The sequence below is a fragment of the Pipra filicauda genome, unplaced genomic scaffold (genome assembly GCF_003945595.2).
Source record: "Pipra filicauda isolate LSUMZ 115617 unplaced genomic scaffold, ASM394559v2 scaffold67_size6003252_pilon, whole genome shotgun sequence".
NCBI lineage: Eukaryota > Metazoa > Chordata > Aves > Passeriformes > Pipridae > Pipra > Pipra filicauda.
This window is the reverse complement of record NW_024104842.1, coordinates 1,800,722-1,827,043: the sequence shown is the minus strand read 5'-3', so window position 1 is coordinate 1,827,043 and position 26,322 is coordinate 1,800,722. Positions and strand designations below refer to the sequence as shown.

The window sequence follows — 26,322 nt, the reverse complement described above, 5'->3', positions numbered from 1 at the left end:
TGTGATTTGTTTTTGTTTTTCCTTAGCAAAGGTTACAAAACAAGTCTTATGCATTGCTATGAAGTAATTCCTGAAAAAGATGCTTGCAAACTTTATTTTGATTTGGAGTTCTACAAACCAGCAAATCCTGGCGCAGATGGCAAGAGTATGGTTGCAAAGCTAATTGAGGTAAACTGGATCAAAGTCGTGTTGTAGATTAATATGAATTTCTTGTTGATTTAATATGAAACAAAAGGATTTACCACTTTATCTTGATTATGCTATAGTAAAATGAAAAAAAATCGTAGACTTAGTGGTTATTTTTAATTAAGTAAAAATACTGTTTTAATTAGAGCAAAGGTTCTCTTCTTTAAGTGAAAGGAAAAAATAAAGAATGATGGCTGTTGGAATGTTTGTATTCACTGTAGGTTTACTACTGATAAGTTTACTTTTAGAGATTGTTTTATGTCCTATGCCACTTTAAAGCTGTAAAACTGAAGGAATGTTTAGGGATTCTTTAAAGCAGCATCAATAAAAGTTCCACTCAGATATTCCCAAGTTCATTCCCTTTGCCAAATGGTTGTATATCAAGGTTTAAATAAATCCCTTCTGATTTTAAGGTTCTTTAGACAACAGTTCATTATAGTTGAGTTAAATGATGATGTGGAGAACATCATGTGACTGCACTTATCAATTTGGTGCCTAAATTTGAATATCTTTGCTAATTATCAATTGTATTTCACTTTATTGCAAATTTGGTTGGAAAATTAAGTCCTCTGCAAGTTCAGTATGACAGAGGTGGAAAATACAGCAGGTTTTTAGAAGAATATCTTCTAAGAAAATCTCTTAGTAAGTGGACATTTATTTGTGAGACTTCTGTCACCTACTTTTGTACCTGTTACAAATATTGTCATTGTGGGTGTGAACTGCTTTGTGGTGGAAAAAACCCTAGATGATAAAGCCACTAAATCAGACTTTGACCTGAAAAACTGAAAGTCTGCTCAGGTTATCAGTGGTAGTATAGTCAGTGACTTGCACATTTAATTAAATATGGTCCGTGTCAAATTTGGTTAAAACTTGATATGAGTTAGTTTGAATTAACTTAATTGTATACTTAAAATGAGAAAAAAATCCCAAAAAGAAACCTTGAGAAAATGTAGAATCTGCATTTTTGTTAGGTTTTATAGATACCACTACTAAAAATGCTAGAGAAAATAACGTAATTAATGTTTATGATTTCAGCTTGTCAGCCAAAAATTAAAAGAACTTTATGATGTAAATTGTTCAACTAAAGATGTCTTGAATTTAGATTCCAGTACTGATGAAAAATTTAGTCGGCACTTAATATTTCTACCCCAAAAGACTGTATTTAAGGATAATATTCATGTTGGTAAGTGTGTTCTTTTCTTTTACACCTAGAAATAAAAGATGAGGTTTTGTCTTCGTACAACAGTGCCATCTCACATTTGAATATTTATTTTAATGGAATTATATGTGGAAACAAATATGTAATCCCAGCAGAAATTACTATCAGTTTCATCGAGCCTCATTTTTTCTATCTTCTACTTCCTTTTCCCATAATTAGCATGTTTCTTTTATTTATAAAAGTATGGACAAGACTGACTTCTATGAAACTGGCAAGTCTATGACTCCTTAATTTGCAGGTTAATGTCAGTCTTAACAATTAAAGCTACTGTTATTTGCTCTAAATACAGTTCATTTGTGCTCAGCATAGGGTCAGGAAGGCAGGACAAAGATGATTTCAAGCCAGCTGTGCATAAGCGTGATTAAGAGGAAGCTGAAAGCAATTTTAATTGTTGATGTAAGTTGGTATTTCTTGGGATATGGCAACTCTCAACATAAAAGAGTTGCCAGTTCAGGATTGTCATGACTCCATTTTTAAAATAAGTAGAATAATACCTCCTCACTTAACAGAAGTATTTTGAATATACTTTTAAAATACTGCCTCTGAAGCACTGAAGTGCTAGTGGTGAACAGCAAGAAAAGATAATGTTGAAATTCATAATTTCTTTTTCTTGTATGTATATTCTCTGTAGTGTGCAGTAAAGCAGTCTTATAGACATACTTTGACCAATGAGGACACAGTAGAATATCAGCTAAATTTTGTCTGAGTGGAGCAGGAACTCATGGAAAACATCTTACCGAGTGGTGGAATTAAAGTCTGTATCAACCTACAAATGCAGAACTCTGGGTTAATTAACATTGCACCTGCAACCTTGATTTTGTAATATCTTAATATTTGAGTGTTTATTTTTGTAACCTTTGTTCCTTATTGTGTTTTTTTTTTCAAATAAACAAAAAAGATGAGGGAAAATAAGCAGAAATGCTGTTATACAGAGATTAGTATCTCAGGGGTTATTAGAAGGGATGAAATTTAGATTTGTGACATTTAGCTCTACTGTTTGTGTTCAGGAAGAACTGTGACAACAGCAGTAGGATTACAAGAAATTATGTGCATTGTTACTGGGTTTCCCCCGGCAGTAGAATAGGAAGAGTTCAGGGTGTTTGGTTCAAAATTTTGATCCCACTCAGTTTCCCACTTTTATTCTGCTGTCTACTTGTCACAATCTGTCTGACTGTCTTCATGCCCAGTCCTCCCTTTCTCACCCTTACCTCTTTTTCTAGCTCTGCACCCTCCTTCATTCCAGTCTTGAGTAAAGTTTATACTGTATTTCTTATTTTTTTAATACCTCCTGTGTTTTTAAGTAGATTCTTACTAGGCTCTGTATGACCTAGCAGAGTCAGGAAAGATGATCTCTTTGCTTTTAGTACTTAATGACTGCACAGTGATGCTGTTATTAATGACAAAGTGCTGGACTTCTGTCTAGCCCAGTACAGCATTAGAGAAAATCTTATTTCCCTTTTGAATTTGTCCAGTTATTTCATGGGGACAACACATGTACTCCTGGATTGAAGTGTTATTGGGTTGACACGTTTTGTGTTGCTCTGAGGAATCATTTATGGAAGGTCTTGTCAACATGAACATCTGGAGGAATAGAGCAAACTGTAAGGATATTGTAAGCCTGCATTTACATATAAGTTTTTTTCCCAAGTATTTTTAGTGTAAGCATTTGGTCCATGGCCTAAGCACCACTTCAGGCCAAAATTCAGGTCCTAACTCTAACACAAAGAGGACAGACTATTACCAGAACAGAGGATTTTTTTCCCAGCTTTTTTTAACATTAAAAAAACCCAATTTCTCATTCTTAGGAGTAGTGGAATCTGTGTCTCTAAATCTTTTGAGGAGTAGCTCGAGGAAAGCCAAGCAGATTGTCTTGGTTATAAGCAAATGCTGCCTGTACTATTGGCTGCCAAATCTAAGTGTTACACAGAGCAGTAATTTCTTACTTGACACCGTGGTAGCAGTTACAAACCATGAAGACTTAAATGAGAGTACTGCAATTTTTAGTTCAGAAGTATGGCCTTTTAACTTCTCTGCCAGTATAAACACCTAAGTAATACATGGATGATAAATAATATGGTATGACAGCAATTTTAGCCTCTGATCTTGATAGCTAAATTACATTAGTCAGTTCTTTCAGTAGAAGCTTGAATTGTTTATTCTGGCCCATTGGTTTAAATGTTCTGTGTCTCCACTGTGACGTGAATTTGACCTGTTTACAAACTGCCAGACTTAAAAATACATTTCTAGGTTGTGTATTCATATTCCAGCTTTGCCTTTACAACAAGATATTGAAGTCACAGTAAAAATCAAATTTTTATAACTGTAAATGCCAGTGTTAAATTCATGCATGTTACCAATAATATATACTCGAGACTTTTCATTAGTGGATGTTGGTAACCTGCTTAACAAACTTGTGCTAAGGTGTATTAGCTTTGTACTTTGTGCAAAGTAGTAAAGAAGTAAAAATGCAGATAACTACATAAAGTAATTTCCCAAAACCTATATGAAAAAAAAATATTTTTGATGTGATGGATTTTGTCTAATATTAAACTTGAAGGGATTAATATATTTTTCAAACATATGCAAGTGATGGCTTTTTTTGTATTCAGCGCTGTGGTGTTCTGCCTCATACAAAACGTTCTTTAAGATGAGTTAGTGGTATTTATGTGGGATAAACTAGAATACGAAGTATCACATGTTGGATGACATTGTATCATAAGCATTTTATGTCGGGAATCATGCACAAAGTGCATGGGCTTAAAATTAAATATGATTTAAAACTTCTAGTATATAATATTGGGAGTTAGTTGCTAGCTAGAATTAAAATACAGGGGCTGAGTTCATAGCTCACGTAAGAGAGAGATCATGTAATGTCCACAGGAAAGCTGTGGCGATCAATGAATTTGCATTGATCAACTCCGATGACAGATCCCACATACAAAAAATACATTCAAGGATCAAAAGTATGAAATGTACGTTTTGTTTCCCACATCTGACCAGTTAGAAGACATTGGAAGAGAGAAAACAAAGGCATGTGTGAATGATAAAGAAATAAGTCCCAAAATAATCTTTCACTAACAGAACCCTTGCTATTCTGACACCAGAGTGATTGTTACTCAGTTACAGACACAAAAAAGTGAAGTGGTCAACCGGGACTTCTACAGGTACTCTAACTTTTATCATAATTGAAATAAACTTCAGTTCTGAAATAGGTCCATTTTCTCCCTGAACTGAAGATCCAAGTAACTATTGTTATAAAACTAAGAATTTCTCTGGGCGTATTTGGACACACAGGGTTAAAACGCTGTCTGTGACTGTGACTCATTTGTGTGCCTCAGTAGTCCTGTAATGAATTATGAGGATAGTGATGATATTGATGCTTGATATGCTGAGTCACTCTGTTGATATGTAGCATAGGAGGACTTATATTTCATATTCTTTCTTGTTCCCCACTGAAGGTTCATCCAACAACTGCAGAATTCTCCTTGCCAGTATTCCTTTGACTTCATAGTTTTTTTCCCACATGTGTATTTATTCTGTTCTCCGCTTTCTTCCTGGAAATATTATGGCCATGGTTTTTATTTGTTTGTCTTTAGTTACCATCTAGCAGAGCCTGGAGGTACAATGGATTTGAATTACAATAGTGGGAGTTTGAAAAGTCATTACAAAATACTTTTGTAAAAATAATTTGTTGTTTGAGTATTTTTTGATCAAACTCTTAGAGCAGTGAGCACACTATGAAACTGCCACTAAACATTTTCAGTCATTCTGGAAATTATATTAGGGAAAGCAGCAGTGAGAGGGACAATCACAAGCTTTTCAGAATCCTAAATCTGAGCTTGTTCGTGTCTTTGGGGTTTTTTTTAAGAAGCTTAATACAAATTCTTGCCAAGCATTGGTTTCTCATTATTGGCCAGAACCATTTTGTACAGTGGGCTGACCAAAAGGTTTTTTTAAAAATGCAAGAGGGCTAAAAAGACTCCAACCACTTCCATCTTGGCTATTTTAAAAAATGTTTGCACAGAAACTCTTTCTTTCTTGACTCATAAACGACATTATCTGCTTTTGGCCTTTTTTGTTTGTTTTTAAGGTAACTTTGTGAGAACCATTTTGCAGCCTGCCATAAGCTTAATGGAGAGTAAGGCTGCTGCTGCTGTGATTCCAGAAGAAGCAGCAGGACATGTTTTCCAGTCTTCTGCAGAAGCAGTTGGATTAGATGGTTCTCTTAGAAACCTCACAGCTGTCGAAGACGCTTCCAAAGGCTGGCCAGCCATTGCTCACAAAACAAAGGATACGGAAATGTCACACCAGGGAGAAAATTCGGATTTTTCTTTTCTAATAGTAAATGATACAAAAGGCAACAAGCAACTTTTTGTGGATCTAGGTAAATATAAGTGCTTTTAAACTTCTTTGGGATGCAACAAAGTTAAGAAATTAGTTGTTTCTTAATCTTCTATTACAGACAGTAAGAACAGTGGTGTTCTTACCGTTGTCCCTATGGTCAGAATTTAAATGAAATACAATACATGCTGAAACTGTGATCGTAAGTGCTATCCTTTAAAGGAACCTTAGATTCTTGGTCCATGGAACTTCTTATATTACTACATTTAGTTATTTTTTTCTGAAATTTGAAGAAATTCTTGCCACACAAGACTAATAATTTTTTTTCATCTAATACTTAGTGCTCCCATTTGAATTAAAAGAGAATAGCATATATTGCTTTTTTTTGTTATTTCAGTTGAATTAGAAGCTGCTTAATTATGGAATAAGTCTTACAGGCGTGGCCTTCTTAATTGTTCTACGTGTATGAATTGAGCCTTCTTTCCCTGTTTGGAATGGCAGCTGTTAGGTTTGTGATGGAATAATAGAAATTTTGGGTTGGGCACTTCATGACCCAGCTGGGCTTAGCCTGTTGAAGGTATTAAAATGTTACTAATCTCCAGGAGCACAACACCCATAGTCAAACTAAAGTTTGAAAGTTCCACCCTTCTTCATTCCTGTATCTTTTTTCTGCTTTTTGCCTCGTCTCAGTGAAATGAAAATAGCTCAGCACACTTTTGCACAGCAATGTGTTATGTACTTCAAGACTTTACTGTCTTTTTTTTCTCAGACTCCTGTGAAGAACCCCCATTCCTTCAGATTCTTTTCATGGAATTCAGGATCACTTTCATTGCAGGCCTCCTCAATATGTCTGATCTATTGAAATGTAATCCCAGAGTGGGCCCTACAGTAGGCTTCTCCATTACTAATTCAGAAGGATTACTTTCACATACTGTTCAAAATTCCTTCAAGCATATTCATACATGGAAATTAAATGAAACCATATTTTTTGACTGTGTCACCTTCTAAGAATTTGATGATAAATGTGCAGCTTTTTGTCCTCAGTTGTATTTCACAAAATTAATTTGAAATCATGGGTTTCTTATACTGAAGTGAAACTTTTAGCAATTATAATGTCAGAATCATTAAGATGCCTGTGTAGGGCTGTTGAGTGTTTGTCTTAATTCTTCTATGACATAAAAATGTACATGCATTATGATCTTGCTTTGTTGCATTTCAGCTATGGGGTGTGAGCTGAAGTCAGTAATAGTATTTGTCCATTCATTAGACTCTTAGCTGGGTCTAAGGAAAATTGTTTAATTTACAAGTGCTAAGTACCCTAAATCCTAGCCAGCATTGTTATGTTACGAAATATTTGTTTTCCTGTAGGAGTTTATACAAAGAATAGAAACTTCCGGATGTATAAATCATCAAAAGCAGGAAAAAATGTGATTCTGAAGATAGCAGAGGATAATAAGTTTATCCCTAGCTGTGAAAAGGATGTTTCCTTGGAAGAAGCATATTTTCTTTCCTCTTTAATCTGCAACATTAGGTAATTATTTAATTCCAGTGGAATTTACAATATTTTTAAATATGTATTTTAATGATAATTCTCCCGCAGCAGTTACAAAAAGCTACTTCGAATGAGCAGTTATTCCATTAACATTGTTACAGTGTAATTTTGGAGTTCCTACTAGAATTTCTTGTTTTTGAAGAAAAAACAAGAACAAAACTCTTGAGAGTCTTGGTTTTTGGTTTGTTTTTTTTTTTTTGAACCTACCTTCAAGTGTTTAAAGGACACAGAACACGTGGTACAGCTCCTGAGTTGTGCCTCATTTCTCTGTACGCACTCAAAATGCCAAAACTTAACCATTATTAAGTTTGGTCAAATTCTGTATCTGAAAACAAAAATTACAGATTTCCAGTCAGTTAAATATGAAGAGTCTGAATATTTTCCAGAGTAGGATAAGAAATATCCTGTACATGTTTAGTTGCATACCAGATTCCCCATTTGGTACAAATACCTCCTTACGTTGGGTACTCGTATGTACAATAACCAAGTTTTCTGTAGCTAATCTAAACTTCTGATATGTCATATGCTGTACTAAGAAGATCCTAATTGTTGCTGCAGCAGAAAGAGGATTAAAATGGTATAATATTTTTACTCAAAACATAGATTTGTTCTGACTTCAGGTTTTATATCCTGAAATATTCATTATCCTGAACTGATGCCAGCAACCCCGTAGCATAAATCATGTAGTGTATTCAGATCATAGACATCAGATGAGTCTGTCATAAATATGGCTGAGAAATTCTGCTGTGTTGAATTTAGACTTCTTTGATCATCTGGCTTCAGCTAGCAACATGGCAAAAAAAAGTAGTTCATTTTAGAGAGACAAAAAAAATTGAAACCTTTCAAAGGGTATATTTACATAAATATGCTGTAGGAGTGTGGACCAGCAGTCGTTAAATGGCTGAGTCCTGGGACTTCCTCCAGGAACCAAATGTTGCTGCTGAGGAGGAGGAACCCCTGCCCTTGGTGCCAGTCAGGGAAACTGCCAAAGTGAGAAGAGAGAGTGCTCCAGGGATAGGGAATGGTGCACACTGAATCATGGGCTGGTTGAGGTTGGCAGGGACCTCTGGAGGTCTCCTGGCCACCCCCTTGTTCCAGCTGGGCTCCCTGGAGCCAGTGGCCCAGGGCTTTGTCATGTTATGTTATGCCATACTGTGGTAACTTATATGCTACTGTGTTATGCTGTAAGAATCACACATTTTCTTTGTATTCTTTTCTTTCTTCAGAGTGAGTGATGACACAAAAGTTCTGTCATCTGGCTTTTCAGAGGAGGAGAGAAAAATGTCTGCTTTTTTAAACAGTAAAACAACCAGAAGCAGCCAAGGTACCCCAAGCCTTATCTCCTGTATAGAAAAAAAAGTTCTCTTTAATTAGATGTACTGTGACTTGTACACCTGATAACCTCTAGGAGGGCTCTTCTTCAGCTACCCTTCATCTACCCTTCAGCTACCCTTCTGCAGGAGGCAGAGTACATCTGTACTGAAGGATGCTCTGCAGCCCCTGAATGCCATTTACCTTTTCCTCTTGAGGGTGGGAGTAGCAGTTTAAAGATCTACAAGAAAGTAACAGTGGATTTATCCCTGGTTTCACATTTGAGGGTGTGATGTGATTCATGTGCATTTTCTCCCTATATAATGTGTAATGTGTGATAATTACATGTTGCCATGGCAAAGCCACTAACAGTATGTATATGTGGCCTTTGTTTTAACAGATTCCATGGAAGGCTATCAGGGTTCACCATATCCAGAAATTGATAATTTTGTTCATTCTTTGGTTAATAAAGATGGGCTACAAGGAGGTAAAGAGACCACTTGATTATTCACAAATGACTGTTCTGCATCACTAGTTTTAAATAATTTAAAGAATTAATTTTTTTTCCCTCAGGGATACGGCAGTGGAATTACTTCTCTCTCAAAGAAATACTTGTATATGATATTTCTGGTTACCGCTGGTGTGAAAATATTGGAAGAGCTCACAAAAGTAACAACATAATGTGTGTTTTTTATTCAGTTTTAAACAGCTTTTTCTTATTCTCCTGCTCAACTGTTATTCTCTAAAAATGCTGAAAAATCTCTTATGGATAGAATTAGCACCTATTACAATTTCTGTTGCCTTGCTCTGTGAGGATACAATGCTTCAATTAAAAAAAACAAACACCAAACCCCAAAAAACCCAGACAAAACCAAACTTTTTCCCTCAAGTTTACTTTGTGATAACCGGGCTTGTATTTCTAACAGTTCCACGAAGTAGGTATTCATGGTATTTAAAATATGTGCCTAAAGATGCTAACATAAAAGTCAGAATATGTTAAAGCTATTAAGCAGTACTATGCATTTATACTTTACAGCTAGGAAGCTGAAAAATCACAAAAAGAAAGCAGACCACTTTTAAATTAATTTACAGTGCACCTTAAATTACGTTATTATGTTATTAAAATGACTTTTTCATTTTAATAATTGAGAATTACCATTTTAGAAGGGTAATTCCTGCTGCCGCTTTAGTCAAGATGAGTTTTGCCAGTGACTCTGGAAGGAGTTGGACTTTGTGTAGTTTTAGCAAAATAAGTGATGGAAAATCAGGTTTTTTAGATTACATTAGAATTCCAGTATATCATTAGTAGAAATATTTTAACTTAAAAATAACTCTGTGTAACATTTAAAGTCACTGAAACATAAGGAGTAGGGTTTTGAGAAACAAGGATACTCAAAAAAACCTACAGCCACTACACTAGATGGTGTTTCCCAAGCACGGTGCTTGAAGTTTGGTGTTTGTAAAGCACAGCTGAAAAAGCTGGGTGGTCTAATCAGTTGACAGGAAATAGTGATTTTATGTGGCTTTTATAATGAAATTATCTGTAACAGCAGCAGCAACAAAATCTTATCTTACAGTTAAATCCCATATGCTACCCTTATTTTAATGACTGTCTTCCAAGCTTAATGTAATGAAGTTAACTAAATTTCACTTCCAGATGTTAGTCTTAAAAATTTATTTCTTTTAACTTATGAAGCTAGAAGTTTATCAGAAATTGTACAAAACATGTAATTAGTATGTCAGAGTATGAAAGCAATGTCCATAGTTGAGGATAAACAACACCTGTTCATTTAGTGTCAGAGTTTCCTACTGTATGAATTCATTTCATTTATTTACTGTTACTGAAAAAAACTAAGTGATTTCATTCTTAGGATTCTGGTAGATCTGAAGAACGAAGTCTGGTATCAAAAGTGTCATGATCCTGTCTGCAGAGAACAAAACTTCAAATCACAAAGTATGTAGTCTGTGATCTCAAAGCAATTATACTTAGTACTTTTTTGAATGTTAATTTTAATGCCATATATTTGATTTAGGTTTTCCATTACCACCTGGGATATGTCTCCCGTCTCTTTTCAAAGAGGTATGTTTTTGTCCTATCGATATGCCAAGGTCCTTGTGAGCCATGTTGTCTCTGGAAATCACTGAACATGCCCACTGACACAGTCTGTTGAGCTCCATGCACTAGTTACAGTGGTATAGAAGAGGTTCTGGTAGCACCATATACTCATTTTTAAGTTACTGGAATCACCTAACTTCACTTGGGACTAAAGACTTCCTTCTGTTTTGATCTGAACAGCAGTTCCCAGTGCATAAGCCACAGGGACACTGCAGGGTTAAGTAGAATGGAAAAACTGCCCGAGTTTGATTTCATGCTGGGCAAGCCAAAATGGAGCTGCTCCTGGAACACTTGAGTTCAATCAGAGTCAAATGTAGGTCAGTGACCCTCATATTTGAAGTTCATTTATCTCCATTTTTTAGTGTATCAACACAGTTACCTTTCCCCTAAACAGGTAGAATACTTAAGCCAACCTAATACTGCACCTAGATTCTAAGGCCTGAACATACTAGTTTTTCCACTGCTTAGGCAATAAGAGTTGGCATTTTTGCAACTTTTAAATTTATCTTGACAGCTTTAAAGGTCATACTGCAGCATGGCACGTTAAGCTCTACTTAAGCAGAGCATCAATAGCTATTAGTACTATTTCATAGAAAGTGCAATTTAAGTGCACTTTCAGATCCTGACAGTATCTTTAAACGGACCTTAAAATCAGTTTTAACCTTGTATTACTTTAAGAAGCTGTATACAACAGACTGCTTGTAGGTTGCTAGAAAAACAGCAAATTTCTACTCCTATTGAAATAGACTTCCAGAGGTTAACATGGTTATAAATTAACATGCTGGAAAATCTGTCTTGTTGGCCAGCTTCCTGTAGTATCCATTATGTGTGACAGTACAAGTTTCAAACTTGCAGAGCAGTTAAAGGTATGAAGACCATTTTCATATGGAGTAAGTAGTACTCTTGTTTCTCAAAGGAAGAAGAGTATACACCAATGGATGAAAGGGGGAACACAGAAGAAAAGGTGAAACCACATTTTAATGCATCAGACTTGTCAGAAAGCTCAGGATCTCTGGCAAACAGCTTGTCTCAAGACTTCTTGTTGTCAGACAGTGAGTGGGAAAATGCAAGCGACGATGCCCGTTTCCTGGAAGCTGCCGAAGATGTGGAACTCGCTGAAGCTGCAAATGATAGTCTGAATTATGCCATGGAAGAAATCCCAGATGAAGCTCTTTTGGAAGCTTTAAGGAAAGAAGACTCTTGCAATAAAGAAGGCAGCTAACCACTGGCTTGGCCAGCACACAGACTGCCAGCAGTGACACCTGCGTGCTTTGTGCCTCTGGAAAGATACTGCGATGTAGTTCAGAAGCACTATTCCAGAGGTGTAGGACAAAGGGCAGATTAGCTGGATGATCTTGAACAGGCAGGAGATCATGGAAGATTACGTCGAGTCTGAAGAGTGCTGGACTGAAACACTCATCATGAATGCTGCTCCATGCTTAGCACTTTTAATGCTCTCTGCTGTACAGTTTCTATTTTGCTAGTTTTATGTCCAAGTTTTATTGATAAACCAAGTTAAACAGACTTCTTTAGTTCCAGAAATGGGATGAAATTATTTATTTAACATACAAATTTAATAAAAAGATGTCTATGAATAGTTCAGCCAAAGTCTCTGTGTTCTCTTTAAAAGTGTATGTTGCTGTCAAGATCATATTACTTTAATAGCACAAGTTTAAAACCCAACATTGTTCACAAGCAGAGAAAAGTTTTATTACTTTAAGTGGGATTGCTGTTTCAGTCATTTCACTGACATTGAGACTATTTGACAATAGAAAGATACATCTCGATCAAGTCATTTTTAACATTGAAACAAAATAGAGCAACAGTGACTAATCACGCTTTAAACACTACCATTCCAATAACTGTTTTTAACAAATGTTAAAAAGTCTTAAAAAACACTTAGTCTTTCTTTGATAACCTCTCTCTTTGTACAGCCAGAGCCTCTTCCAGTTTCAAATTAATATTCTGAAAGTGTCTTTCTGCTCCTAGAATTCTCCGTGACTCCATCAGAAGAGCAGGGAGGCTGGAAGTTCCATACTGTTGATATGGAAATAAAATTACAAGGCAACATTTTTAACTCTTGGAAAGATCACTTACATGTCTGTAGTTATTCTTCCTCTATCTGGAATGGCACAACATGATTTTTAAAAGTGAAGAACGGCCAAAATTAATAAGAGTGTCTTATGAAATGCGAGGATTTCCCTTACACATGGCAGGCATGTACCTTTGTCAACAGAAAATACCACACCAGGTCCTGGGTAAAACGGGAAGGAGTTCTAAGGCTACATGAGAAGTTACTCTGGCCATGTAATAAAAGCACTGTTCTTAGCATTAAATACCTTACAGAACAGACATGGAAATACCAGAGCTTTTCCTTTCTTTGAACAATAACAACAAAAGAATAATTACTTGTTTCTCAGTGTTAATATTTCTTTAATTTCTATAAAAAAGTTACAACTGAGAACAACTGTTAGGCTTTTATGTCCTTTCAACTCCTGGATATAGAGAGCAATGCAGTGGAATCCTCTCTGAAATACTTCAGCTTTTAACATGAGACCAAAAAGAGTGAGATACTACAGTGCAGTTACAGCAGTGATTCTCAAGTTGCTTCCACAAAGACAATTAACAAAATATTGCTATTTAATATAACTTAAACATTAATACAAGTGCCCAGCAGTCCAGGAAAGAAAAAATGGGGAGGAGAGTTGTGACCCAGAACTGTTCGGAAATACATGCAAAATTTGTACTTACTACCACTTTTTCTTTTGGGTTTTCTTCTCTAAAATCCAAACAGTCTTGCTGTAGCTCCTTTAAATCAGTAAGTAATTCAATTGTTTGCCTCAAGGAAGATTTCCTTTCCTTTATCTCAGCATATTCTCTTTGTAGTTGTGTCAGTTGTGGTTCAGCTCTGAAAAAGAATCAAGGCTTTGATGTTTGTATCTGCATGTTTATTGCATGAATGACTATGAACATATTTCCTCTGAAGAAGACTTGAAGGAAAGGTTGCTCAGAAACACAAAACATAGGTTAGTATAGCATACTGTTTAATTAGAACAACTAGCATATTACTTAAATAGGAGCATGAGTCCAAATCCACCAAAAAACCCCAAACCTCTCTTTCTCAAAGAGAAACTCTTTTTGAGCACTTTTTTAATTCTCAAAAAGAACATTCTTTTGTCAGACTCAAAATTGTCTTTTGAGTCTGACAATGTAGCTCCTCTCTTTTAAGCAATTAAGTTTTCCAAATATAGTTTCTTTAGGTGTTCTGCACACGCCTGTCTGCAGGCTGAGGTGTTCAAGTGCTTATGCTGAAGCATACTCAGGATCTACAAACTACCTACACCTCTGCCTAAGTAAACTGGAGGGCTCAATCCATTACAATAGCACTCCAAAAACTGAACACCAACAGCCATTTTCATTCAACAGAAAAAAAGCTTTCTTAAAATGACCAAAGGATTACAACAGAACACATAAAAAATGCGAAGACAGCTTTCAGTCTGTGAGGGGGTTCAAACCATACTGAGGGATTAGTTCTTTGAGCATAATTTGTCCATAGTACTGCAAAGTTACACAAGCTCTCATGGCCATAGAGAAAAGGCTTTTACACTGTTCTTGTCAATCCAAGGCCCTGGTTCCCTACAGAGATAACTTAAGGAGTGACGTTATACACAGCTTCAGTATAAAACTTGTCACTAGCAACCAATGGGATGTGGGGAAGCCTAATGGTTCTTCCAAATAACATGATTTCTATGTTGTTTATCTAAATGACTCTTAAGATTAATGCCAAGTTAGAGATGGGGAATTGCATAGCCACATGAGATGAAAGCAAATCAGGTACTGAGAGGAACGCTTGTCAAATTGCAGAGGTGAAATACAATCTCCCACCTCAAAACCAAAAAAGTCCTATGTATTACCTTTGTAAATTTATGATACAGCGCCTTTGCAATTCAAATTGTAACATTAGTATTTTTCTTATGAACACATGGTGTGAAACACCATCCTAGTAACTATTTATTTAGCTAAGAGAACTTGCAAGAATGACTATCTAGGCAACTGATATATGTAAAGGAGAGGTCATCACAAGCTTTTGTAAAAACAGAAAGCAAGACAACAAATAAAATGAAAAAAAACCAAAAAAAGTTACTTTCCCTTCTGAGCTACAAAATACAGATTCTTTAAGCTCTTCAGGCTATTATTGTGCATCATTAGAAACATACCCAATTAGCTCTTCTCTGAGTTGCACCAGTCGCTGCCTTTTCTTTTTGATGTTTGTTACTGCCTGAAACAAATAGTGAGCAAAGTCTCTGAAACAGTTTCTGCAATTTCAAAGGCAAACAACTCATATTTGATTGGCTTCTTTTCTCTGGGATTTTATGCTTCTGATTCTCGTGGAACATTCCAAGATATCAGACCTTATAAACTGCCATATTTTACATTTGTATTTTAAACACTTCAAAGCTATTTAAAATGTCAAACTTTTATCTCCATCCAAAATTTCTCCTAAGGAACACTCACTTTACAAGCATACAAAAGGAGTTTGTGACATTTTGAACACAAACATGACCAACTCTAGGAGTTGACTCTAGGTCAAAATGAAAACTAACATAAAGCTATGTTCAGCATGATTGCCATAACTAAGCTTTCTTTAATATAACATCCAATTTAAAAAAAAAAAAGCAACACCCAAAACTGATCCTAAAATTAAATTTAGCAACTAAAAATCTCATTTTAAACAAATGTATACGAGTCAAAGTCAGGATAAATGTGAGTGTCTGTGAATTCTATATGTGTATTATTTTACGTGCTGAGTAGCTTGCCATATCACCTCAAATCAACAAGACTTTAGCATATTAATTGCTACATCCCAGAATAAGCCTCATGTTGACCTTATTTGTTGAAAGCTATTTTGTCCTTGAAAAGTTTGCAGAAGATGTTAATCTGGGCAGAAAGCCAGACAGTGCCTATGCTTCTCTTAAATCTCTCTGCTCTAGGGCATTCACCTCTCCTTGATAAAACCACTGCAACGTTTTTCTGCTCTTACACTAGTTCCTCCTCCTGTCAACATTCCCCAACTGCATTTTCAGTAAATAACTACTCCCTCTGAATGAACAGAGGAACTGCCTTCTTCTGAACAAAAATTCTGCATATATTTAGGGAATGCAGTTCCCATAGACTTCTTTAAACTAAGAAATCCAATTCTATCCTCACAGGTCACCATCTTTGCTGCTCTCCTAGATTTTTATATTCATTTGTGTTTCTTGAAGGTTAGCACTCAATATTTAATTAGCTCTCCAGAAGCCTCACAAGTACTCATTAAAAAAAAAAAACCACCTAACTCCAAAAAACCAAAAGAGTACTTCACATGCATAGACACCTACACATCCTAATGTGCATTCCTTCTTTTTACCCCCTATAGCAGTATATGTATGGAGTTTGCATTCCATCATATTTACTCAGATCTTTCCCAAAAATACTCTGGTGGTTCCCTATCCCCTATTTGTGCAGTTGATTCTGTAGTACAGTACACCTTTTTGTCAATTATTTTATTTCTTCCAGTCAACTTCTTGAAATTTCAATGCCCACTACTGTATGCCATACAATCTAGTGATATATATGTATTTACCTTAGCATTTTTCCTCTTCATATTCTTTAATTCCTGGACTCCCGCTATCTACAGAGGAAAAGAAGAATTACAGATTGACTATGGATCTTGAATTCATCACTATCCTCCTAAAATCATGGCTGCAAGAATTACTTGGGAATAACATAAAAAGCTATTTAAAAAGCCAACACTGTTTCAAAGTGAGATTACAAGTGTATCACTTGTGTATGGAGTCTTTCCTCTCTCCTCATGCCAGAGAAAGACTGTTGCACAAAATTAGTTAGTGCAAGTAACACTCGTACCAATTACTGTAATACTACCTAGCTTAAGTTTTCTATAACTTTATATATATAGGTATAAATCTAGTCTTTTTAAAACTTATTCCTTCTCATGAAACACTTAGAACTATAGTTTTAGTACTTATCCATTGTACTTATCACAAGTCCTACAAAGTTCTGAGTTCATTTCACTCCTTACAATTAGTGAGAAGAAATCTTAGTCTTCCTAACCAATAAGCTTGTTACAGAATCCCAGAATCGGTCAGGCTGGAAGGGACCACAGTGGGTCATCTGGTCCAGCCTCCCTGCTCAAGCAGGGTCATCCTAGAGCACATGGCACAGGACTGTGTCCAGATCGCTCTTGAATATCTTACAGTTATGTTCAAACTGCTCATTAAAAAAGGATGATTTTCCCTGGATTATGTTAGAGGCCTTACTCAGGCCTCTAAACAAGAGTCACTGAGACGCAGTATAAAAATTAAATCATTGGCCTTATAAAACTCTAGTCCATGAGGTTTTAAAACAGTGTTTGACACAGCTGTTATGCTCATTCAAATTATGCAGCCCTCCAGTTTTCCTACATAATGATTTAGATATGACAAACACTTCAGGATTATTAGATGCTTCTCTATTCTCGAAAGCTGACAATTTTGCCAAGTACCTGCATGACAGCAGTGTTGTGTCTGGAGGTAATTCTTATGAAAGCCTGCACACAGGCAGCAAATCATAACCTGCACACAACAGACTGCTTTTGTATTATTTATACTGACAATAGATTGGAAAATTTTACGTACTGTAAAATAAGTGTGTAATGGACAATATAAAACCATAGGCATTTCTGACCACAAAACTTGATTTTATTTCTGGTGTACTTACAAGATCGGTGATTTGGCCCTTGAAAGCAGAACAGAAGTCAATGATAGCCTTTCTGCAAATGTTTGATTCTATGCTTTGTCTGGAGAAGTCAGAGGGACAAAACACAACCCACTTAGTTCAGTAAAGGGGAAATCTCATCCCACAACATTTCTTTAAGTAACGAATAAAACTCAGCATTAAGCAGCTAGGCAACTGCAGATCTTTCATATACTAGCAATAGCTTAATTTCTACCTTGAAAAATGGCAGCTGAGATGTGGCATTGTTTGAAAAAATATCAAATCCCTGCAGACCATGTCAAGATCACATATGAAAAAACATTTGTATCACAGAAACTGAACAATCATGAAAATAACATTAGAATGTAACCATGCAATACTGCATTCCCCAAAGGACAGCCCACTAGCAAAAACACAGGTAAATCCTTTTTAAAACTTTGAATATTCAATCATAGGAAAGCAGAATATTTACCTGTAATTTGCTGCTATCTTCTCAACTTCAGCCAGAACAACATCCAGTTCTGTAATATCTCTAGGAGATCTCTCCAGCTCTTTGGGACACCAAACCTGTACAGAATGTGGGCTGTCCACTGAAACAACAGAATAAACTCAACCTGCATAACTCAGGTACATGTTCTAAAACAATAGAAAAATTATTGTTCCCACGATCAAAATAACCATCCAAAAGTTATGAATATTTTAATATTAAATCTGAGAAGAGTGATATATTATTTCATCTGTCTTCGGCTGAACAACTATGATAGATTTATCTAGAAGCCCTTTAAAATTGGGATGATCAATCATATACAACTTACTCTTAATCATTTCAAGCAAGTCCAGAAACACATTAAAAAATAAACTACACACTGACTGTAGATATAATTTTTTGTCTTGTAAAAACTATTAGTCTGAGTTTGGGCAAAGAATCATGAGTTTTTATATTTGTATTTTATTTATATTTATTTTATTACATTTATTTCATATTTGTATACATTTTGCATTAATACCATATATGCTTCAAAAAAACCCTATATACAAATACATTTCCTTAGATTTTGCAACAGTATTATTAACTAATTCCACAAAAAGTTAAACCATGTTTCTTCACACACTCTCAAATGTCAGTCTAGTACTACAATATGATGGGTTCAAAGGAAGCAAGATGACACAAGGGGCATTCCAAGTTCTGCCCCAGCTGCTGCTCCAGGCTTCCAGACCAAGGAATGTACTGACACCTCTTACAGCTTCATATCCACGGCCCCAGACTTCCCTCCAAAGGGAACCAGTCTGCCTTAGAGGGATAATGCACACATGTTTTACCCCTTCAGGAGTGGAATAGGCAAACCATGGGGATCAAATGTGGGTCTATGACAAAACTGAAACTAAAACCTTCCATTTCTTGAAGCAGTATCACAGAATCACAGAACATGCTGAGTTGGAAGGGACCCACAAGGATCATTAAGCCCAACTCTCAGCCCTGCATAGGACCACCCCCAAGAGTCACACCATGTGCTTGAGAGTACAATCCAAACGCTTCTTGAACTCTGTCAAGGCTTGGTGCTGTGACCACTTCCCTGGGGAGCCTGTTCCAGTGCCCAACCACCCTCAGGGTGAACAATCTTTTTCTAATATCCAACGTCAACCTCCTCTGACACAACTTGAGGCCATTCCCTCAGGTCCCATCACTGGTCACCACAGAGAAGAGATCAGTGCCTGCCCCTCCTCTTCCCCTCACAAGGAAGTTGTAACCGCAATGAGGTCTCGCTTCAGTCTCCTCCAGGCTGAACAGACCAAGTGCCCTCAGCCACTCCTCACACGACTTCCCCTCAAGGCCCTTCACCATCTTCACTGCTCTCCTTTGGATACTCTCTAATAGCTGAATATCTTTCCTATATTGTGGCACCCAAAACTGCACACAATATTCAAGGTGAGGCCGCCACATTGCAGAGCAGAGCAGGACAATCCCTTCCCTTGACCGTCTGGTGATGCTTTGCCTGATGCCTCCCTGGACACAGTTGGCCCTCCTGGCTGTCAGGGCACTGCTGACTCATATTCAACTTGCCATCGACCACGATCTCCAGGTCCCTTTCCTTGCAACTGCTCTCCAGCCTCTTGTCCCCCAGTCTATACAAACATCCAGGGTTGCCCCAGCCCAGGTGCAGAATCCAGCACTTCCCTTGTTGAACTTCATATGGTTGGTGATTGCCCAGCCCTCTAATTTGTCAGGGTCTCTCTGCAGGGCCTCCCTGCCTTCGAGGGAGTCAACAGCTCCTCCCAGTTTTGTGTCCTCTGCAAACTTGCTTAATATCCCTTCCAGTCCTGCATCCAAGTCATTTATGAAGATGTTGAAGAACACAGGGCCCAAGATGGAGCCCTGTGGAACCCCACTAGTGACAGGTCACCAGTCTGATGTTGCCCCATTTCATTATTACCCTCTGTGTTCCACTCGTGAGCCAATTGCTCACCCCACTGCATGATGTGTTTATCCAGCTGTGTGCTGGACATTTTGTCCAGAAGGGTCCTGTGAGAGACAGTATTGAAAGCTTTACTGAAATGCAAAAAGATTACATCAACTGGCTTCCCTTGATCAACTGGGTGGGTTACCTTGTCATAAAAGGAAATCAGGTTTGATAAGCAGGACTTTCCCCTCATGAAGTTGTGCTGGTCGTGACCAATGACTGCATTATCTTTCAGGTGTTTTTCAATACCTCCCAGAATAATCTTCTCCATAACTTTATCAGGCACTGAAGTGAGACTGATGGGTCTGTAATTTCCGGGGTCCTCCTTCTTGCCCTTCTTGAAAATCAGGACAACATTCACCAGCTTTCAACCAGCTGGGACCTCTCCGGATTCCCAAGACCGCTCAAAAATCATCAAGAGAGGTTTTGCAATGACATCAGCCAGCTCTTTGAGGATTCCTGGATGAATCCCATCAGGCCCCATAGATCTGTAGGGGTCCAGCTGGAGCAGCAGGTCCTGCACAATTTCAGGGAGTTGGTCATTCTCAAAGTCATGGTCCTCAAGCTCAGGGCACTGAGACCCCCTTTGTCCATCATCTGAGTTGAAGATAGAGGCAAAGAATGCATTAAACACCTCTGCCTTGGCTCTGTCCCTGTTTGTGAGGTGACCATCCTCATTCTGTAATGGGCCGATGATATTTCTACACTGCCTATTGCCATTAATGTATTGGAAAAAACTTTTTATTGTCCCTCACATTTCTGGCAGCTTCAACTTCAGCTGAGCTTTGTCTGCACAAATTTTCTCCCTACAGTGGCAAGCAGCATCTCTGAGTTCTTCCTCTGTCTCCTGACCTTGCTTCCACTGGGCATACACCTTCCTATTTTGCCTTTTCTCCAAGAGTTTGTTGCTAGGTACCAGAAATTAAAAGCATGGAAAAACATTCATCTTGAATGAGGAAAAGCTATATGAGAGTTTTTACCAGAAGGGTCTGATGTGCTCTCCTCTGAAGGCTGCTTCTTTTTCGCCTGGAACTGAGTAGCATTCACACCCTTCTGTGATACGAAAAGCAGATTAACTTCCAAAATAAACCCTTATTATTAATTTAAAATGGCAATTAGGCAAAAAGCATTTCCTGACTGAAACATCTGTAACATTTACACAGGCTCGTTTCACCAGAATCCCAGCACAGTGACCACACTGCTGCAGGACAGCAGCTGCCTGACTGAACTGACCAACGGACACGTTGGCCACTGGCCGTGCAGCAGGACTAGGAACACGTTAAGGAGCATAAGGACCCTCAGTTCAGCACAGTCATTGCCCAGTATTAACATTTCTCTGATCAACACTGCCTGCTCACCTTTCTTTTCACCCACATTCTGTCCCCATTCTTTCTCTACTTTGACTACTTTGTGACACCAACAGCACTCCTACAAAAGTGCTGCATACATCCAGTTTAACAATCTGTATTGAATTTCACAGCATCGTTTTCAGCAATTCCAATAAATTTCAATATGTAAAAAACCTTTTATACAAACTACTGCACAGCTTCTTTTATCACAGGTCTACTTTTGAGCCTGCAGATGATTAACTTCCTCTGTATGTCTGGAAGTGGGCCAAGCGCATTTTACACTAGTTGTGGAGTAAGTGTGGAAAAACACTCATTCAAAACTGGATGGCTTTTAATTCTAATACACATTCAAAATTAATTTTATCAGTATTCTTTTCTCTCATAAATTTGTTTCAATACTGAAAAAACAAAAAGGATTCATATTCCATCTGGTATGCCATTCTTCAAGCACATGTATTCTAGATACAAAGAAGATATTTGAAATAAGGAAAGAACATATTCCCAAATGAAAAAGAGAATAGGCTACAGGATCCAGAACACCTGCCTATTATATTATATTCCATGCTGACATGATGACTGTAGCTTTAAGCATTTCACTTGGCTATCTCTCAGGAATACTTTGAGGATTGATTATTTTGGATACAATTAAATACTATGGCAGTACTAAGAAACAAATGGAAGGTCTTCCTCTCACCCCACCCTCTAATGCAGGCGTGGCAAGAAGTAAGCTAAATTTAAATTGACTGATAATACTTAGGCAACTTTTTGTGTACCGCAGTCTCCTTAAGAGGTCCATCTCCAGCACCAGCTGTTTTGAGTATCTGCTTATCACCATTAGATGTCTTTGACAGATGCATTTTTTTACTAGGAAAAGAAAAACATACAGTTATACACTGAGAAAGAATGATCTACACAACAAAACAAAAATCAAAGTAACAATACTCTCACAACATACTCTCATACAAGCACTATTACTGTCTTGCTATTTAATTCAAATTATAACTATTTCAGATTTAAACCAAATTTGATTAAACAAATGAGAAACATACAAAAATTTGAATTAAAATATTTTTAAATAATTTTCTCTGTTACATATAATTTAACTGGCTTCTATCCATTTTTCAATTTTTCCATCTTTTAACTTTAGACACCAGCATTTAGAGAACAAATTAATACCTCACAGAGACATTTTAAAATCTTTTCAATATAAAAACTGCAGTAAGTACTGTACTGCTTACAAAAGGCAGACTCAGATTTACTCTACCATTTGTTTTCTACAATCTTCAACCTCACTCTTTTGGTTTCTGATCTTGGGAATTTTAAGTTAGAGCATCTGTTTAATAAGCAGCTAGGGAAACTCGACAAATAGAACGTTTTTCCCACTTAACCAAAAAATGTAAAGATTAAATGCTGGCAATTCTATTTTTTTTCACCAGACCTTCTTTTTGTATTTTGCCTTTGCAGTGCTGAAACATGACCAAGTGACTCGTTTTGTGAGGGTTCCTCTCCATAAGCATCCACAGCAGTACTGTGCAAAGGGTGATCTATAAAGAACAGAAAACAAATTGCATGAAAACTGCTCCCATCTCTTAAGGCAAGGAGCACTGCTCGCCATTAAGCATTTAGTTAGGGTATTTGTGGTTTGCTAGCTATTAAAAAGGAAGTTCTTGTTAAAAGTATTATTTGAGGATTAGAAAAAAATACATAGTGAAAAGTTTTACGTACCCAGCCACCTGCTATTTCTTTACAAACTCAAAACAAAGGTGCAGGAAAGCTGGGCATGTACATATGGCACATAGCAGGCAAAATATTTTGTACAGTGTCTTTAAAGTCTCTCTTTGCTATGGCATACATAAACCTTCTACATATTTAAACAACTACTTTCTAATTTTTGTTAATATAGACTTTAAGCTGCTTTATTGGATGCTATAAGAAGACAGTTACAGCTGCTACAGAATATTTGTAAATGTAGAATTCTTAAAGGTAGCTACCAAAATAGATTAGAACTCTGGGAACTTTGGGTTTTAGCATGCCCTCTGTAGTATAATTTTTTTTTTCAAGCACATTGCCACATAAATTTTGTCTTAGTTTACACTAGTGTCAGTGGGCATCCTTTTTATAGTCTAAATACGTAGCACAGAAGTCAGGGAAAGAAGAGCTTTTCATCTTTCCGTCTCGCCCTTATAACAATCCTCTTGCTAAATTATTTATAGCTCATTTTCAATGCTCTTTCTAGTAGTCACATGTATATTTCCATGATTTTCTTAGAGTAATAACAATTACAGTTGAGAAATAACTCTTAGCATTTTCTCTACAACTTCAAATCACACAGTTTTTCAATTATTTATATATATATAACACAATAATAGAGGACTTCACTCAGGAGCACCTACTTCATCTAAATTGATTCTCTGCCTCTATACTGAGGCCTCATTACAGAAATACAATACAAAGCATGGAAATGGTTTTAATCCTTCACCAAAAATTGTATGGTTTTATGTTATTTTTTTAAATAAGATTTGAAACTGGCACAAAAACATCCCTGTGAATGTTCAAATTTGCTGCCATGAAGACTCTTACAATAGCAAAAATTTTACTTCATAATTTCCGTAGCTTAATAGAGAATAACTTAAGATATTGAACTTAGGGTTTTAAATGTAAATTCTTACACATCTGCAATATTATAATGTGTGAAATTCTACCATTCAGATATAAAACTTGAATAGCCAGTATTTTTCTGTTAACTTTTACCTGTACATATTACAGCATTATTCTTGTTACTTCCTAAATTATAGAAAATAACATAACAAACTCTCTGTCTCTCCTGTCCACTACTTTCTCTGGCAAAAAACCAATAACTTTTCCTAGGTAAGCATTGAAGCATTTTGCCCTTGTGGTTTGTTTGTGAAAATCATACATTAAATGACATTCAAGTTAATACTAACCAAAGGAATCATCAAGCTCCTCCAGGTGTTTTGTTTCCGCTACCTTCAATATCCTTGAGACATCAGGTTCCTCAAGCAGAAGTGATTTCCAGCGAAGATTGGAATTGGCTTTGTGTTCCTGGATGGGTATGAAATTAACAGCCAGTTTATCCAGCTTTTTGAATGCACAACAGATTAAATATGACAATGAATTTCAAGAACATTTGACTAGAAATACATTTAACCAGGACCATATTAACTACTGAGCCATGGCATAAAGTATTTGAAGCCTGTTTTTAACTCAGGCTTTGGGTTTTCTCCTCTAAGAGAAGTGATAGTATAAAACATGTACATTGCACTATTTGATACTGTACTCTAGTGTGAGCTTTGTCTTCTTTCATGAAAATGAGTATGCAAGCTTAGAAGTCTTATAACAATCTAGTATCTGATTTCTATGATCTGTGTCCTTTTTCTTCTCAAGCATTAAAGTATTTCTTCTTTCATCTCTATAATACATAAATTTCCATCCTTGTTCAATTTAATTATTGTCATTTTAAAAAATTGAAAAGTTATAGTGTAACCTTATAAAAAGGGGAATTTTTAAATCAAGGATTACATAGAGACTTCTGTAAAACAGAAGGGTAAAGGGAATGACACTGTTTTATGAAACAGTTGTATGTCATTCTTACCATGTGAGAGCGAATCTCTCACTGATTTCTGTGAGTGCATGGAGAGTGAATTATAAGCAGAAAACACCAACTTCCTAAGCTTTTTAATTTTACTAGTGCTTAGCAGTGCCCCACAAGTTCTGTTATGGTACAAAATACAGACACATCAACTCTTTCCTCTACAAATTGTTTTCTTTTCTTTTATGAGACTGTTTTTAAACTTTTGCCTGTTTGAAAGTCACTGGTCCATTTTGTACTACTCCCAGAAGGAAAAAAAGAAAACCCCACGCACGCACCCCAAGCCTGCCCCAGCAGGGACTGCACAGTGCCTGTGCAAAGCAAGCCCTGCATTAATTCCTGCGCATCCACCTCCAGAGACAATGCCCTGACTGCATGATAACACAACACAGAATCACACACTATCCTATGTTGGAAGAAACCTAAAAGGATCATTGAAATCTGACCCCTAACTCTGCATAGGATCACCCCCAAGAATCACACCATGAGCTTCAGAGAATCATCCAAACGCTTCTTGAGCTCTGTCAGGCTTGGTGCTGTGACCACTTGCCTGGGGAGCCTGTTCCAGTGCCCAGCAGCCTTCTGGGTGAAGAATCTTTTTCTAATATCTGACCTAAACCTCCCTGATGCAACTTCAGGCCATTCCCTCGGGTCTTGTCACTGATCACCACAGAGAAGAGATCAGTGTCTGCCCCTCCTCTTCCCCTTGTGAGGAAGCTGAGACCACGATGTGGTCTTCCCTCAGTCTCCTCCACCTGTACAAGCCAAGTAACCTCAGCTGCTCCTTTTATGGCTTCCCCTCTACACTCTTTACCATCTTCTTTACACTCCTTTGGATGCTCTGAACAAAAACAAAACACGGCTTGTTTGAATTCTGCCCAACCTAGCAAAACCTACCTCTAATTTATAGCTTGTATGAGTCTTCTTTATTTTCTTCTTCGAGGACATTTCGCTATTCAGTATATGCTGAGGATAAAGTCAGTGAAAAACTGTCCCCGACACAAATCAGCTTTCTCTGTGTCAGTACCTGGGAGAGAACGGGAAATCTTTGTTACTTCAATTTATGAAGCTCAGCTCACTCTAAAAGCAGTAAAACCCACTTCATTAGCCTAGACCGACGTATAAGTGCTATACAGCATACATCAGTTAGTAACGAGCCAGGCACATAAAAGAGATAAATCGCGACGCTGCTGTTCAGGACCGCACCTTCGCTCCGCCGCTGCAGTTCCCCTCACGCAGGAGGTCCCAGCCCGCCTCGCCGAGCGCCCCAAGGCGGGCAGGGCAGACCCTCGTCCCGCCCTCCCGGCCCCGTCTCCCCGCGAACACCAGCGCCCCCCGGCCCGACCCCTCAGGGCACACTCCCGCTTTTCCCGCCGCCGTTCGAACCGGGCGCGCCGCCGCCGGGAAGGAAGGAAGGAAGGGAAGG

General features: G+C 37.3%; 2 protein-coding genes across 7 annotated transcripts in view; one reads left to right on the top strand and one right to left on the bottom strand.

Moving 5' to 3' along the window:
* PRIMPOL (primase and DNA directed polymerase) overlaps window positions 1-12,327 on the top strand; it is an 18,430-nt gene extending 6,103 nt beyond the window's left edge. For 2 of the 4 annotated variants that reach the window (XM_027735417.2, XM_027735421.2), the window contains 10 exons: window positions 27-168; window positions 1,222-1,369; window positions 5,496-5,789; window positions 7,115-7,277; window positions 8,525-8,622; window positions 9,010-9,096; window positions 9,183-9,291; window positions 10,481-10,563; window positions 10,643-10,689; window positions 11,642-12,327. In XM_027735417.2, the coding sequence (XP_027591218.1) occupies window positions 27-168; window positions 1,222-1,369; window positions 5,496-5,789; window positions 7,115-7,277; window positions 8,525-8,622; window positions 9,010-9,096; window positions 9,183-9,291; window positions 10,481-10,563; window positions 10,643-10,689; window positions 11,642-11,947 (1,477 nt within the window). In that variant the 3' untranslated portion in view covers window positions 11,948-12,327. The remainder of the gene's footprint in view (window positions 1-26; window positions 169-1,221; window positions 1,370-5,495; window positions 5,790-7,114; window positions 7,278-8,524; window positions 8,623-9,009; window positions 9,097-9,182; window positions 9,292-10,480; window positions 10,564-10,642; window positions 10,690-11,641) is intronic. The other 2 variants (XM_039388735.1, XM_027735423.2) reach the window with 1 other exon arrangement.
* Window positions 7,546-26,322, bottom strand: CENPU (centromere protein U). 3 transcript variants are annotated; one of them, XM_027735427.2, is made up of 12 exons: window positions 26,103-26,194; window positions 25,794-25,923; window positions 24,232-24,349; window positions 22,725-22,830; window positions 22,060-22,150; window positions 20,918-20,990; window positions 17,951-18,068; window positions 17,482-17,560; window positions 16,349-16,396; window positions 14,943-15,004; window positions 13,477-13,633; window positions 7,546-7,623 (listed from the first exon to the last, which is right to left on the bottom strand). In XM_027735427.2, the coding sequence occupies exons 2-12, from the start codon at window positions 25,842-25,844 to the stop codon at window positions 7,591-7,593; spliced, it is 936 nt and encodes a 311-aa protein (XP_027591228.1). In that variant the 5' UTR covers window positions 25,845-25,923; window positions 26,103-26,194; the 3' UTR covers window positions 7,546-7,590. The 3 variants fall into 3 exon arrangements, with proteins under 3 accessions (XP_027591228.1, XP_027591227.1, XP_027591226.1); XM_027735426.2 differs by lacking the exons at window positions 7,546-7,623; window positions 26,103-26,194 and adding exons at window positions 10,270-12,762; window positions 26,283-26,322; XM_027735425.2 differs by lacking the exon at window positions 7,546-7,623 and adding an exon at window positions 10,270-12,762.